The sequence below is a fragment of the Mucor velutinosus genome (genome assembly GCF_035048745.1).
Source record: "Mucor velutinosus strain NIH1002 chromosome Unknown tig00001540, whole genome shotgun sequence".
Classification (NCBI taxonomy): domain Eukaryota; kingdom Fungi; phylum Mucoromycota; class Mucoromycetes; order Mucorales; family Mucoraceae; genus Mucor; species Mucor velutinosus.
In genome coordinates, this window is record NW_027041893.1 from 134,554 (window position 1) to 147,870 (window position 13,317).

At 41.5% G+C, this 13,317-nt stretch overlaps 4 protein-coding genes across 4 annotated transcripts; 2 read left to right on the forward strand and 2 right to left on the reverse strand.

Moving 5' to 3' along the window:
• Nucleotides 1–1,175: 1,175 nt before the first annotated feature.
• On the forward strand, nucleotides 1,176–1,487 carry ATC70_004161 (uncharacterized protein; the record flags this gene model as incomplete). Its single annotated transcript, XM_064823472.1, has 1 exon — nucleotides 1,176–1,487. The coding sequence occupies one exon, from the start codon at nucleotides 1,176–1,178 to the stop codon at nucleotides 1,485–1,487; it is 312 nt and encodes a 103-aa protein (XP_064688297.1).
• A 2,227-nt stretch (nucleotides 1,488–3,714) lies between these two features.
• ATC70_004162 (uncharacterized protein) lies at nucleotides 3,715–5,482 on the forward strand (the record flags this gene model as incomplete). The annotated part of the gene is made up of 2 exons (XM_064823473.1): nucleotides 3,715–4,259; nucleotides 4,438–5,482. 2 exons carry the CDS (start codon nucleotides 3,715–3,717, stop codon nucleotides 5,480–5,482), a joined length of 1,590 nt encoding a protein of 529 aa, XP_064688298.1.
• Nucleotides 5,483–6,001: 519 nt separating this feature from the next.
• On the reverse strand, nucleotides 6,002–7,439 carry FKS1_1 (1,3-beta-D-glucan synthase; the record flags this gene model as incomplete). The annotated part of the gene is made up of 6 exons (XM_064823474.1): nucleotides 6,002–6,040; nucleotides 6,098–6,132; nucleotides 6,192–6,254; nucleotides 6,313–6,540; nucleotides 6,603–7,339; nucleotides 7,396–7,439. The coding sequence occupies 6 exons, from the start codon at nucleotides 7,437–7,439 to the stop codon at nucleotides 6,002–6,004; spliced, it is 1,146 nt and encodes a 381-aa protein (XP_064688299.1).
• A 484-nt stretch (nucleotides 7,440–7,923) lies between these two features.
• smb1 (Small nuclear ribonucleoprotein-associated protein B) lies at nucleotides 7,924–11,844 on the reverse strand (the record flags this gene model as incomplete). Its single annotated transcript, XM_064823475.1, has 10 exons — nucleotides 7,924–8,597; nucleotides 8,655–9,079; nucleotides 9,136–9,341; nucleotides 9,403–9,468; nucleotides 9,527–10,540; nucleotides 10,600–10,799; nucleotides 10,870–10,994; nucleotides 11,059–11,296; nucleotides 11,480–11,609; nucleotides 11,683–11,844. 10 exons carry the CDS (start codon nucleotides 11,842–11,844, stop codon nucleotides 7,924–7,926), a joined length of 3,240 nt encoding a protein of 1,079 aa, XP_064688300.1.
• Nucleotides 11,845–13,317: the final 1,473 nt, after the last annotated feature.

Consider the following 13,317-nt stretch of genomic DNA (forward strand, 5'->3'; position numbering starts at 1 on the left):
TGTAAATTACTCATCTCGTGTATTTCCTGTGCTGTCTCTTCGAATATGCATCATAATGTTGACATGCGGTGAGATCTGAGCACTTGTAAAAGCTGTTCTATACATGAATTGATCAGACGCCAAACAATATTAACATGTATTATATAGCAAGTGATATGTATGCATAATCCGATCAGTATCAATCACATCTGCATTCTAATACTAGACATCCAAACGCCTTTCATATCGTCAGATTCAGAATGCGAATGAAGAATTCATGTATATACATCTTGTACACAAATGAGAAGCCAGTAGTGACCTGATCCGAGAACGTGCTAATGAAAGAGCTTCTTCCCGGGTATCACAAAGGATACTGACTGATACAATCTCGCATAAACGCAGTTGGTGGAAGGTTGCTACCGATTGCATTACACGATACACTCCTTCCCCATACAAAAGCCCAAGCCATTGATAGCGAAGCATCTAGCCAATTCAACATTCATTATGCGCATATTTTTTCATTAATGTGGTCAACATCCCTATGCCTAGAGCTGCAAAAAAAGCAAATAGGAGATGCTTACGCCTCTCTTGACATATCTAATTACATCCAGAGAGTATATGGTTTAGAGACCTTGTCAACATGTGCTTAACGTTGAACGGCATTATATTCTCGAAAAAGCAATATATATATATATATATATATATATCTTCCATACTTCTCACAGCACTTGCTGGCATGCCTCGCACCTGTATTACAAATTATAAATGGATGTGGTATCGCTCCCCCTTTCTGAAAAAAGTGCAAATGATGTACGTGTACATTTTTTGGGACAAAAGGGAGAACCTCACATGCACACACACATAAGATGTGATATGTCTTCAAAATCTGACAAAAGCAAAAAGATCATGCGATTACCTAATGGCGATAATGATGGTATAAGAATGGGGTTAGTTTGTATGAAATAGAAGGGAAAAACAAGCCGACACCTGTTTTATACTTTGGTACAACAATAAGCTACTGATGGTACAGCTACCATCACAACCACTTTTTTTGCAAGGCAGAGAATAGCCCCTCTTTTTTTTTTTTTTTTTTTTTTTTTTTTTTTTTTGCAGCGTACATATATTTACATCAGAGATTTCCTTTCTCTCTTTTCTTTCCTCTTTCTTGCTCTTTTATCTTTTTCACTTGAGTTATAATGGGATTTATCGACAAATTAAAGACGCAATATGATTTACATCAAGTTAATCGATACACCAAAAGAAGAGAGGCACAATCTGATTTTGAATTCAAGGACAAGGATTACTATCGAGCTACATACAAAGATGGTGTTTATTCAACCAGGGACAATTCACCATCCTTCTCTCGTAGATCCTCTTCCTCCTCACGTAGATCTGTTGCATCTTGGTTTGCAGTGCCTGAATTAATCAAAAAGACGACACAAAAGAAGAGAAGATCGCTGGCTACTGAACAAAACAAGACATCCGAGTCATATACATTGGGTGTATGAAGCAAACATACAAACAAACATACACACTCACGCATCTATACATAAACCATTCACTCAAAGAACGCAAACACTTTGCCTCTCTCTCTCTCTCTCTCTCTCTCCATAATCTAATGTTTATGTGTATAATAAATGTATCTACGTAAATATCCCATCATTCTCATATATTTATAGAAACATATTTTTAATTATGAAATGATGATGGTATTTGCCCCCATTAGCTTGTATATTTGAAAGGCACAACATGATACAGAATATTTGCTTGCACATCATCACATTACGTTTGGAGGCAAAAATATACAAGTCCAATGCAGGATTCTCCCCATCCCCTGTTACTCGCCTCCTATTTGCAATATTCTCTATTTTTTGGTTTCCTCGTCATTTCCCAGGATTGAATCACATTACACAAGGAAAAAGTTGGATTCACTTGTTTAGCCAAAGCCCATAACCATGTGGCCGCATGGTATCGATATATACGGATTCTTTTGGAAAGAATCTGACAATATATGCTTTATGCAGTACTGCTGATTGCTCGAAGCAGTTCGCCATAGCAACACAAGCGAGTGAGCTGCTTGATGCCTCTCATACCAACCGTGTAAAGGGCAAGGCTACATTTGGAATCTCATTTTGTATATAAATACTAGCTTATATCGTACTTTTTCGGTTTTAAACGTCTGAGCATGTTGACTACATACTAAAGATCTGGTATTCTTGAGGAACCCGTAGCTATACAGAGTTTATGTCATGAATATGAATGATACACTGTCTTATTGCACATAGAGTACACACCAATAAAACGTATAATGACTCGTTATAGAGATACTATCGTCAACAAGAAGAGAAAAAGAAGCTTTTATGCATAATTTAAACAAATGTGCCATTGGCCACAAATGATTGTCATACCATTGATCTGCTACTATTGCACACTCCTTGAATCAAGTGGGATATTTGCATGCTTTACAATTACCATTTTAAACCAAATACCCTATCAAATGGGAATATGCATTGTCTTGTTACAGCTTCTTTCATGTAAAATCCCAAGTCTCACAAGAGAAAGCATCCAGTAAGGCCATGTATGGCATGATGGATGAGAGAGGCTTCAGGCACGGCAACATTTTACAGTGATCAGAGGCTGGGCATTTGACAAATGCTCTCTCGACATGGTAGAGTTTTGGAGTTTATTTCGTATGCGTATCATCTGGTATTCTAGCACCAATTTAAAATGGAATTCCGGCATGGCTCCGTATTAGACAGCTTGATGAAACATAATGAAATTTATCAACACGAGGCAAATCAAGCAATGCTCAATGTAAACAAAGCATGACAGAAGGACTCAATGTGACTGAATCTCAAACGTGCTTTTATCATTGTTTACACGGACGCTTGATTTGGCTTGCTGATTCACATGGCAAATGACAAACAAAGAGAGCTGCATGCAGTGTGAGACGTGTGTGCCGTTGACAGATGATCCATTCAATAGCTGAAATAAATTGAAATGTCACTTGTTAGCATCAAAATGTCAATTTAATATGGACCCAATAAAGAGTGCCTATCTATATGGATCTTGTATACCTTTCTAATTATACACATTCAATTCATCAATTATTATTATAGCCAATGTGGATAATAAAGGGCGATCATTTCTGGCTAATAATGAAAAACAAAAGTTTACCATTTGCAGTAACTTGAAATGAATAGCCCAAAATCAGAGCAATGTCAAAAAGCCATATTTGAGCAATCCAATTTACGGGGTACTAAAAAAAAACTACCTTGTGCAACTACGGGTCAAAAGAGAGGGAAAGAGAGAGATATGTCTTAATGAATAATTAATTTAGTGGCATAATATACTAGACATTTGCAGACAATGACCAGCGTATACTGCTGTTTGTGTGCGAGCAGAGCAAGCGCTCCATCATGAGACGAATGCAAAATGGCAATTGTGTTGAATCTGCGTGTTTGATATGGTATAGCAGGCGTGCAAGTATTGAAATACAACATGGAGCGCAAATTGCACAGATTGAATAAGCGCACAATCAGTACCAAACAGATGTGTAATTTACACTTGATTGATTGTGTCCATCATGTATAAATAAACATTGGCGATGAGCGTCCTCGCCTATTCTTCCTTCTCTTTTTCTCTGCATCTCTTTGTCCCTTTTCCATCGAACCCAACTTTACATTCCTTTGCACACACACACACACACACACACACACACACATACCGCGAAACATGAAAATCCAAACCATCATCATTGGAGAATACCAAATTTCACCTGCCGTATCATTTTGTTTATATCAACTACCTTCACCACTGGTAACACCACCGAGATCACTCAATACTCGAGATCCTCAAGATCAATACTTCAATTACTTTTGCTTGGAAGATTTGTTTGCAATCTTTGATCTTCATTTGATTAACCAAAACTTGATTCGCTCCTATCAGCACTATCCTGGCTTCTTTTGCAAAGATGAAGCAGGACGCTCCTATATTCAAACACATGTCATGGCTGACATTGCTCAAAAGCACAACATGTGTGCCTTGGCTGATCTCTGTCGTTTGCGAGACGATGAATTGATGGCAGGCGGTGCTATTCCTCTGCTCAAGATGACTACATTTGTCCGTCTGTTTGGTAAGCCTGCAGTCATGTCACTCGATTTTGAAGCAAGACCGTTGGAGGGAATCGAGTGGTTTTTTCAGCAAAACAAGGTGAAACTAGAGCCCTTCTCGCCCACGCTGCCTGCCTTTATCTCGCCATCCAATTCACCCCACCCAAGGTAATTATTGCTTGCCTCCCTTTTTTTTTTTTTTTTTTTTTTTTTTTTTTTTTTTTTTTAGAATATGCTACACCAAGTTTATATAATTTGTGTGTGGCCTCGGTCGATCCAAAATCGAATATATAATATACTTTTTGTACGCCATTATGAGTAACCAGAAATTAATTATTTAAAATAGAACACATCGCCTGTCATCCGATGTATTGTCAAACGCCTCTTCTTCTCTTTCCATTACTTCTCAAATGGCTGCTTCTCCTGCTCACAAAGAAGACAATACAGGCATCAAATTACCAAAACCATCTTCATTGCTGCTCAAGAGACTGGCGCCCAAGCATGGCCACAAGAAGAATTTGACCATCTTGACACCATCTTACAATGACGATGACGAGGACAGCGTCCATCTCAACAGCATTCAGTCGGCTCCTCTCAAGAGATCAACTATTCCACCTTTCCATCACCTCCACAGCAGCAACAGCAGCAGCCAAAAGCACAAAATCACCAAGCGCATGTCGCCTCCCACTGCATCATTCCTGACCGTCAAGAGCAACAACCTTCGTCGTTTAGCTGTGCCTGCCACAGCATCTGCTGTCTCGGCGCCTTGGCCCAAGACAGCCGCTCAAACACGATTTCCTAGTCCTCCCATTGTGCCATCCCAACAACCAGCATGGGGTCAATACCGTCAACAGCAACACAACAAACTCAAGCCCACCATCAAGACTGCAACAGTGCCATATTTCCCTCGTACGCCTACTACCACCACCACGCACCCGCCTGCAACGGCACCTACCACTTCATCGCCTTCTGCTTCTTCATTACCACAAAAACAAAAGTTTCTACAACCATTTGAATTCCTCTACGACCACATTGAACAAACTCGCACTCTCAAGACAACCCTGGATGATCAAATTCGCCGTTCATCTTCATTGATGCAGACATTGCAATCCTCTGGCACCATGGTCGAGTCTCTGGTGCGCCGTCAAGTGCGCGACATGGTGGATCAAAAGTTCGAGAGCAAATTAAAGGAATGCATTGAAAGGATTTCACGTTTAGAACACCGTGTGCCAGCCAAAGATATACCCATCTCGCCTTCCGTGTCTCCTTCTCCTACTCGGTCCAAAATGGCAAGCGTTACTGCAACAACCAACGAGCCTGTGCAAGACTTGCTGTCTCAGCTCATGAATCGAATCGATCAATTGGAGAGCAAGCTGGAGAGACAAGCATAAGCATGTATACACACTGTATCGTGATCTCTCTCTCGTACTGAAAAATCACATACAACTTGATACCCCTAATTTGTAGAATTTACACTAATAAACAAACCAATTTCCAACAAATACGACTAAATTACATTTTCTTGCATTACCACGTTACGCAGATACTATTTAGGAATTTTATTTTTAGACTTGAGGATGAAATTCAGGTACAGGCACAAGCTCTTCAGGCACACACACACACACACACACATATCTATTAATTACGCCCTCATTATTTGAAAATCCGTAATCTATCGTTGGCTTATCTCGATCAGCGTGATGAAAGCGATGCACTCTCTCTTGGCAAGCATGGGCATTGGCAACCACATTAGGCGCTCTTTTAGATCCTCGACACATCACAAGGCACTCGTTTGGTGGAATTCATTGTTCTCAAATACCTCCTAAAGGGGGAAGCTCCAATGAATACGTGACAATGTCTAGACTTTTCATGTTTATTTATAGAAAAATGGTGTATATCCCTGGTAAAATCTAGTCAAAGAAGCCGCTGTTATCTTCATCGTACTCCTCCTAAAATATTGATTGTTAATTTCTCATGTTTATACAAGATGAAAGGCCAATACTTACATAGGTCGTATTGCCATTGGGATCAATATGAGTAACTACACATTGCACGGATTAGGTCAATTGCACATGTGCCAATAGATATATGTCTGCCTACCTTCAACATCATTGTCAAACCAACCATCCTTTCTTTCAGTAATTGTCTGTCCTCCATATTCATCTATACACACGCAGCATGAATACTCTCCCTACTCAAATAATGTGCATTGTATACGTACCAGTGGTAATCACAGTCTCTCTGTCTGCGCCAAACCAGCCACCATCTTCACGAATAATGGTAGTTTGAGTGTCTCCTCCGCCATCCTGTGGTTGTTGATAGTCTCCAGGATTGTAGTTGCCGTATCCTCCATTATAGGGCTGTTGTTCCATTGGGGGAGGAGCATTGTATGGCTCCTGTGGAGGTGGAGGTGGAGCATTGTATGAAGGTTGTTGGTTGTATTGTTGTTCTGTAATATAGATGACTCAGCACGCTATGACCACTCCCACTAGTATACAATGCCACACTTACGTTGTTCTAATTGTCGTTGCTCTTGTTCCAAACGCTCAATACGATCACTCTGTTCCTCTTCATGGTGCATGATACTACCAATAGCAAGACCACCAGCGACACCTACTGCTGCAGCACCGGCCATTTTCATACCTGAGGACATGCCACTTGGCTTGGATTGAGGTACAGCAGGAACATATTGCACTTGTTGGCCGGGATAACCTCCTTGTTGAGGATATTGTTGTCTTTGTTGCTGGTGAGGTGAGCCGCCATAGGAAGATGCTTGAGATGGAGGAGCAGGAGGGTAGGAACTGTTGCCTCCATAAGATGCTTGGTGTTGAGGAGGAGGAGGATAAGCACCACCACCATAAGGAGCAGCTTGCGAAGGAGGAGGAGGAGGAGGAGCACCTTGTCTCTGTTGCTGTTGAGGTGCAGGAGGGTAAGTGTTGCCATAGGGTGATTGCTGAGGTTGGGGGTATGGGCTGCTATGGTTGCTTCCACCGCCATAGGGAGATTGAGCAACAGGAGCAGGAGGGTAAGAGTTGTTGCTGCCATAGGATGATTGCTGAGGAGGGTAGCCAGGATGCTGTTGTTGAGGAGGGTATGCGCCACCTTGTTGAGGTGGTTGGGGTGGGTATCCAAAGCCTTCAGGACGTGATGCTGGAGGTGGAGGAGGAGAGCCGTAGCCACCATAAGCAGGTGGGGCAGGGGCAGGTCTCTCCCAATGTGTAGATTTGGTATTGTGATCAATGTAGTAACTGTTATCATGTTAGCACCCGATAAATAGCCTATAGGGTATGTATCTATTACTTACGGTCTACCTTCTGGAGTCCACTTTTCTTCCCATCCTGCTTGCATATTAATTTCAATGTACAGTTACATTTCAGTTGCCCTACACAAACCTTGAGGTAAAGGTCCCGACATGTTTTGGTTGTTTAGAAATGAGGGATTGCAAAAGAGAAAGAGGAGATGAGAAAAAAAGGTCGTGATAATGTATATTTTATAAGGTGTTTAATTAAGGTTTTACCGAGCTGTTTGTCTCAATGATTGCCCATTATACCAACCATTATCATTTTTTCGGACCCACAATGAACACGTTTCAACGACACACATGAAGTCTATTTTGTGCATTATACCACCACCCCTTGCTTTACCAGTGTATTTATAGCAAAATCTCCTTTTCATTTATTGTTGGTATTCTAATGATTTCTTGTATTCAGAGGACAAGCATACACTCTTCTCTTTTTTTTTTAAAAAAAAAAAAATCGCAAATATAGGATAATAGGCATCTTTGTGGTGGCTGTATCACTCTAAAGATCCACAATACAGAAATCCCATATTCTTATTGTACAAAGAGTTTATACTCAGTAGCTGCTTTCAGAGCCGAGATTTGGTTCTTGAGTTCACTGATATCGGATTCTGAGGACTTTTTCATGTTGCCGTTTCTTGAAGCCACTCTCAGTCTAGACACATCGTCCCGTTGATGCAACAGCTCCTCTTTGAGGCGCAACAGTTCCTTATCTTGAGACTTGATTTTGCTTATGGAGGACAGGTATTCTTGTTGAAGCGAATCACGTTGATGGCGTAACGTTGACCAGCCATCATTGGCGACAGGTTTGGCAATGGTTTCCTCGAGATCTTTCGCCTTTTGATCCAATTTCTCGTATTTCTGAATCCAGGAACGCACTTGATTCTCCAGTTCAATGGCCTTCAATTTGAGTCGAGATTTCTCTTCGCGCTGCTGTGTCAAGTTTTCAATCAAATCAACCACTCTAGACTCTAATTTGTAGGATGCTTCCTTCAAATGACTGACACTGCGGGCTTCTGCTCGAAGCACGACCAGTTGACGACGCGCTTGTCTGCGTCGCACACAGGATTGTATACGGATTACATAGTTGCGAATGGCTTGGTATCGTTTGCGTGCTAGCCATCCTCTGGCAATCTTTTGGATCAAAATAGCGGCGTGCTCTTGTTTGAGTGTTGCGTGTCTCTTTCTTGCAATCACACCACGAATAACTATGTCCACTCGTTAGTCATCGGCTGCTGGAAACATGGAATTGCGCTCTACATTACCTGCTTGTGCCTGAATGATAAAAGCACGTGTTTGCAAATACTTCTTTCGTGCAATATAGCGTCTCCAGTTCTTTTGGATCACAATGGCGGCCATTTCTTTACGCAACAGCTCCATCTCACGCACAGCAACTCTTCTTCTGGCAATGCTTTGTAACATCAATGTCATCTTTTGTACTCGCACGTATCTCAAGCGAGCCAAGAAGCGACGCACGTTCTTTTGAATCATCGTAGCGCATGAATTCAATTTGTCTGATCTCAGCTTTTCCATGTAGGCAAGTTGTCCAGCACGGAAGAAGATCTTTGTCAAACCCACTTGATACTTGTCAGTGTCTTTGATGTTGGTGTCCAAAATTTGCGAGCAAGTAGCTCTAGTGTCTGGGTTGGTTTTGGGATCCCAGTGGGCGAAATCAATCAATGCGTGGTATCTAGTTATTGAACATGAGTTTCGTAGCATTCTGGATCCATTGCTTCGTCCACGTACCTTTCAGAAAAGTCTTCAAAAGTCCATCGAGTGGGATAACCAGCACAACTGATACGAATGGTCTCCAACACACCGCACGCACGAAGTTGAGATAGCACAATATTAGGCTGGAAGATCCAGGCAACCTTGGCTTCGTTTGGCTTGATACAACGAATATAGTGAACGTTGGTTTCGCCAATGGTATCCATCAAATTGATCAATGACAACTATCCATGGGCCATGGTGAGTAACATGCCAACCATTCCCTTCTTGCTTGCACAGTCTTACCTTGAAAATAGAACCCAAGGTGGGCTTCTTTGCTTGATTCAGTGTCTTTTTGGGCGCTTGTTCAGTCTATGAAATGTGATGAGCATCCATTTTACCTGCTGCCAAGTGCGTATGTCAAACTTACAATGGGTGTTGAAGGAGCGGGTGGTTGAATCATTTCAGACAAGAAGGAGGATTTGGAGCCTTGCAACAAATTCAGCAGCTCCTCAGGAACAGTATCCTTGTTCTTGTCCATAAAGCCTTCCGCTTCGTATTGCACATCATGAGCGTAATGAGCAACAACAAATGCGGCATTTGAAAATCGAGGCTTCTTGAAATAGTCTTGGTATGTAGAGTTGAAGTTTTGGTAGAGTTTGGTACAGAATCCTTGATCTGAGCCAGATGGCAAGCGAGACTCTTCATCCAATAACGACAAAATACCCATCTTTGCTTCAATCATTTCAATACACTTTTGATTGTCGCTGAACGAGATGAACTTCCAGTCAATCTCTTCCTTGATGTATTCTTCTTGCTCCAATTTGAATACGTGTTGGTTGAACTGCTGTTGAAGTTTTTCGTTGGCGTAGTTGATACAGAATTGCTCGAAAGAGTTCTTTTTGAAATGCTCAAAACCGTAGATATCCAAAACACCAATAAAGCTTTGCACGAGTTCAATGTTGGGACAAGACAGACTGTCGTTGATGTTGCTGACAAGCCAGTCGAACAGATGAGCGTAAATGTACTTGGCGACTGAATCTCGGACGACTTGAGCTTGCGTAGGAGAGAGATTGGAGACAATTTTTTCTGAGCGAGTGACGATTTGCTTTCTGACAATCCACTTTCTGAATTCAGAGGCGTCCAAACCGAGCAACTCGGTAGCCTTTTGCAGAGAAGGCTCGTCATCGGCCAAAGTAGCATCGTTTCTTCCGCCAATCTCGATGTTACCCAAATGCAACAAGGCTGCCAAAAGACGGAAAATCTCTGACTGGATCTCGTTGTGAATGCCGATGGTGTTGAGTGCTGTGCGAGTCTCTTCAAAATCCTTGGCATCGTCTACCGAGGGGATAACACCCGTTCCACTCTGATTCAAATAATGAAATTCTGACCATTCCTTCAGGGCCAACTCCTGTCGTTCGTCCTCGCTTGCACCTGCACACAGCTTTTTTGGGCTCATGTTAGTCTTGTGCGGGTGAGCTATAAATATATACATGACTGTACCTGATAAAAGACGTGGTAATTTCTCTCCGTCTCGGGCTGGAAGATGAGACGAGATCTCTCCAGCAAGTAGGTCCTGATCTTGGCACCCACAATGTTGCGCTGCTTGTCAAACTCGATCTCAATGTATTTACCAAATCTCGAAGAGTTGTCATTTCTGGTGGTTTTTGCGTTACCAAAAGCTTCCATAATAGGATTGGTGGCTAAAAGAAAGGATGATTGATCAGTACAACATGTAAATATTAAGGAGCTGCCGTATTGCTGCTACTGTACCTAAAATTTGCTCCTCTACTTCAGTCATATTTTCGCCCTTGGCTTGCTTGCCAAAAGCCTCTTGATCGTCGGCTGTAGCGAAATAACGCATAATGTACTTTGCACTGACAGTTTTACCAGCACCACTAAAGTTCAAGCATGTCAACTTGGCTGTGTGCTTCTGTACCCCGCGCATGCGCCCATCCTTACCTCTCTCCTGATACAATGATTGTTTGATTCCTATTGTCTCTGATCATACATCTGTAAGCATCCTCTGCAATTGCGAAAAGATGGGGTTCAAGATCGCCTCTTCTACTTCCAGAATACTTTTGGATGATCTCGGGCTCGTATAATGGTACACGGGCAAAAGGATTTGCTGCAATCAGTACGATACCAGAGTAGGTGTAGATGTTCTTTTCCTCGTAACGAGTCTTGATGGTGTTTAGCACTATACATGTAGAGGGAAGGAGACATGGTTAGAGAAAAAGGGAGTAGATCCGTTTGTGTGATGTTTCTTGCGTGTGTATCCCATCAAAAAAATAGGAGTAACTCATATGTGTTGTATCACACACACACACACACACACACACACACACTCAAGACACACAATCCCACAACAAAATTACCGTACCTGAAGGCTCGTTGAGATAACTGAGGTTGGTCAAGTCGTCGGTATTCTCCATTTTGGGAGGGTTTCGAAGTGGTGGTAGGCTCACTTTGTTGGACTCGACATCTGCGATACTCGCTTCAAAGACATGTTGCTATCAAGCAGAACAAAGGAATGAGCACACATGCTGGGATTGCTGCTAGCAGAGCGTCTCGTATATTCTTTACCTTTTCAGCATCCTCATCGTCTTGGAATGAGATTTTGATTGACTTGGCGTCCACTTCCTTGGTGATGACTGAGGCAGACACCCAACCAAGCTCTTCATCGGGGAACCAAGCTTTGATGCCTTCAGAATACACTTCGACTAACTCCAAGTTGCTTCCAGTCATTTTATATCGAAATAGTAAAAAAAAAAAAAAGTATTGAAGAAGAGAAAGAAGCGCTTTTTTCACTTTTTGTCGACCTATTTTTTCATTTAAACTTCCCAAACTTGGATAAGGCACGAGTACCCCCCAAGTATAAGATTTGCCTTTAACGAGCTGAGTTGATACTTCGACAGGTGGTAGCAAATAGCCTGTTTGTCAGTGGGATGTACTTTATCACTAGCGCCTCCGTGTTTTAACAATATGTAAGGAACAGAGAGATCCTTTGCAGATCTTGGTTTGTGCGTTTTCTACCGGCAAAATCGCCTTGGCTGCAGCATCAAGACCACCGAATGCTGCGAGACATTTCCGAAGAGGATCTGAATCAAAATTTAGCGTTTCAACTCAGTTTACCATGATTCATGGTAGTAAATGGTACCTTGGGTGGCGAAATTCATGTGTCAAGTGTAGTTGGTGTGGTGATTATGAGAAACTTGTTTATCCCCCTACTCTTTTACTGAGAAGATCTGCTCTCTTGATCCATTTTACTGACAATACATACGGGTTTAAGCTCGCTTTGTAATTAACACTCAATTTATCATTAGGGCTGTAAATGGAACTCACATTGATTGCTATTTTTATGACTCCACCATGCTCAGATATGCAGCCAGATGGTACTAGTCAGTCTATGTTCGTTATCAATCATAAGCATACCAGTATTATGAGAATAGAGCTACCGTTCTATAGCAATATAATCACCTAAAGTACTGTAATAGAACGTGGTACTGTGCTACAAGACAATTTATTCAGAAGGTACAGCATTAGTTCTCAGATTACTATAAATGTAAGCTTGATTTACGCTGGATCTAGGTATTGATGGCCTGCCTCGGCTTGCTTGTCAATAGTGTTGGTATATGAACTTGTCAGAAGTAGACCAAATTCAGTTTGATCTCTTCGCCATTTGACGGCTGAACAGTTAGCATGTACCTTGGGGTGCTTATATAATAGAAACAAGAAGATTCCAGTCGTCCAATACGGCGCTTAAGTTACAGGCATCATGATTCCGTTTCGTTTGGCATTGAGCATCAATGTATTGATTATTATCCTCGGTTACTAGACATTTATCAAATATCCTAAGAGCAAATCTGTCTGAAACAAATGACGTTCTCAGGTAAAATTGATATTTTAATACATGCGCCTACGACTCTGCTTCAACAAGCAGAAATTGAGCGTTTTAGATGATATGGCCCTCAATGCAAAGGATTAGTGAGGATGATTGATTAGTTTTAGATTAGCCAGTAGTAAATTAACAACCTTTGAATCTACCAAATATATAAATACTCGGCAAAGGTAAAATAAGCTATTATTATTATAAGCTACACCGCGCTTCAAGTCGCAATCTCCATCTTTCAGCTTTGTAAATATTGATTACATTCATCAGAAAAGCATTTACCAGCCAGATCTAATTGAATCTCAGAACAACATTTTCTTGTCCAATTC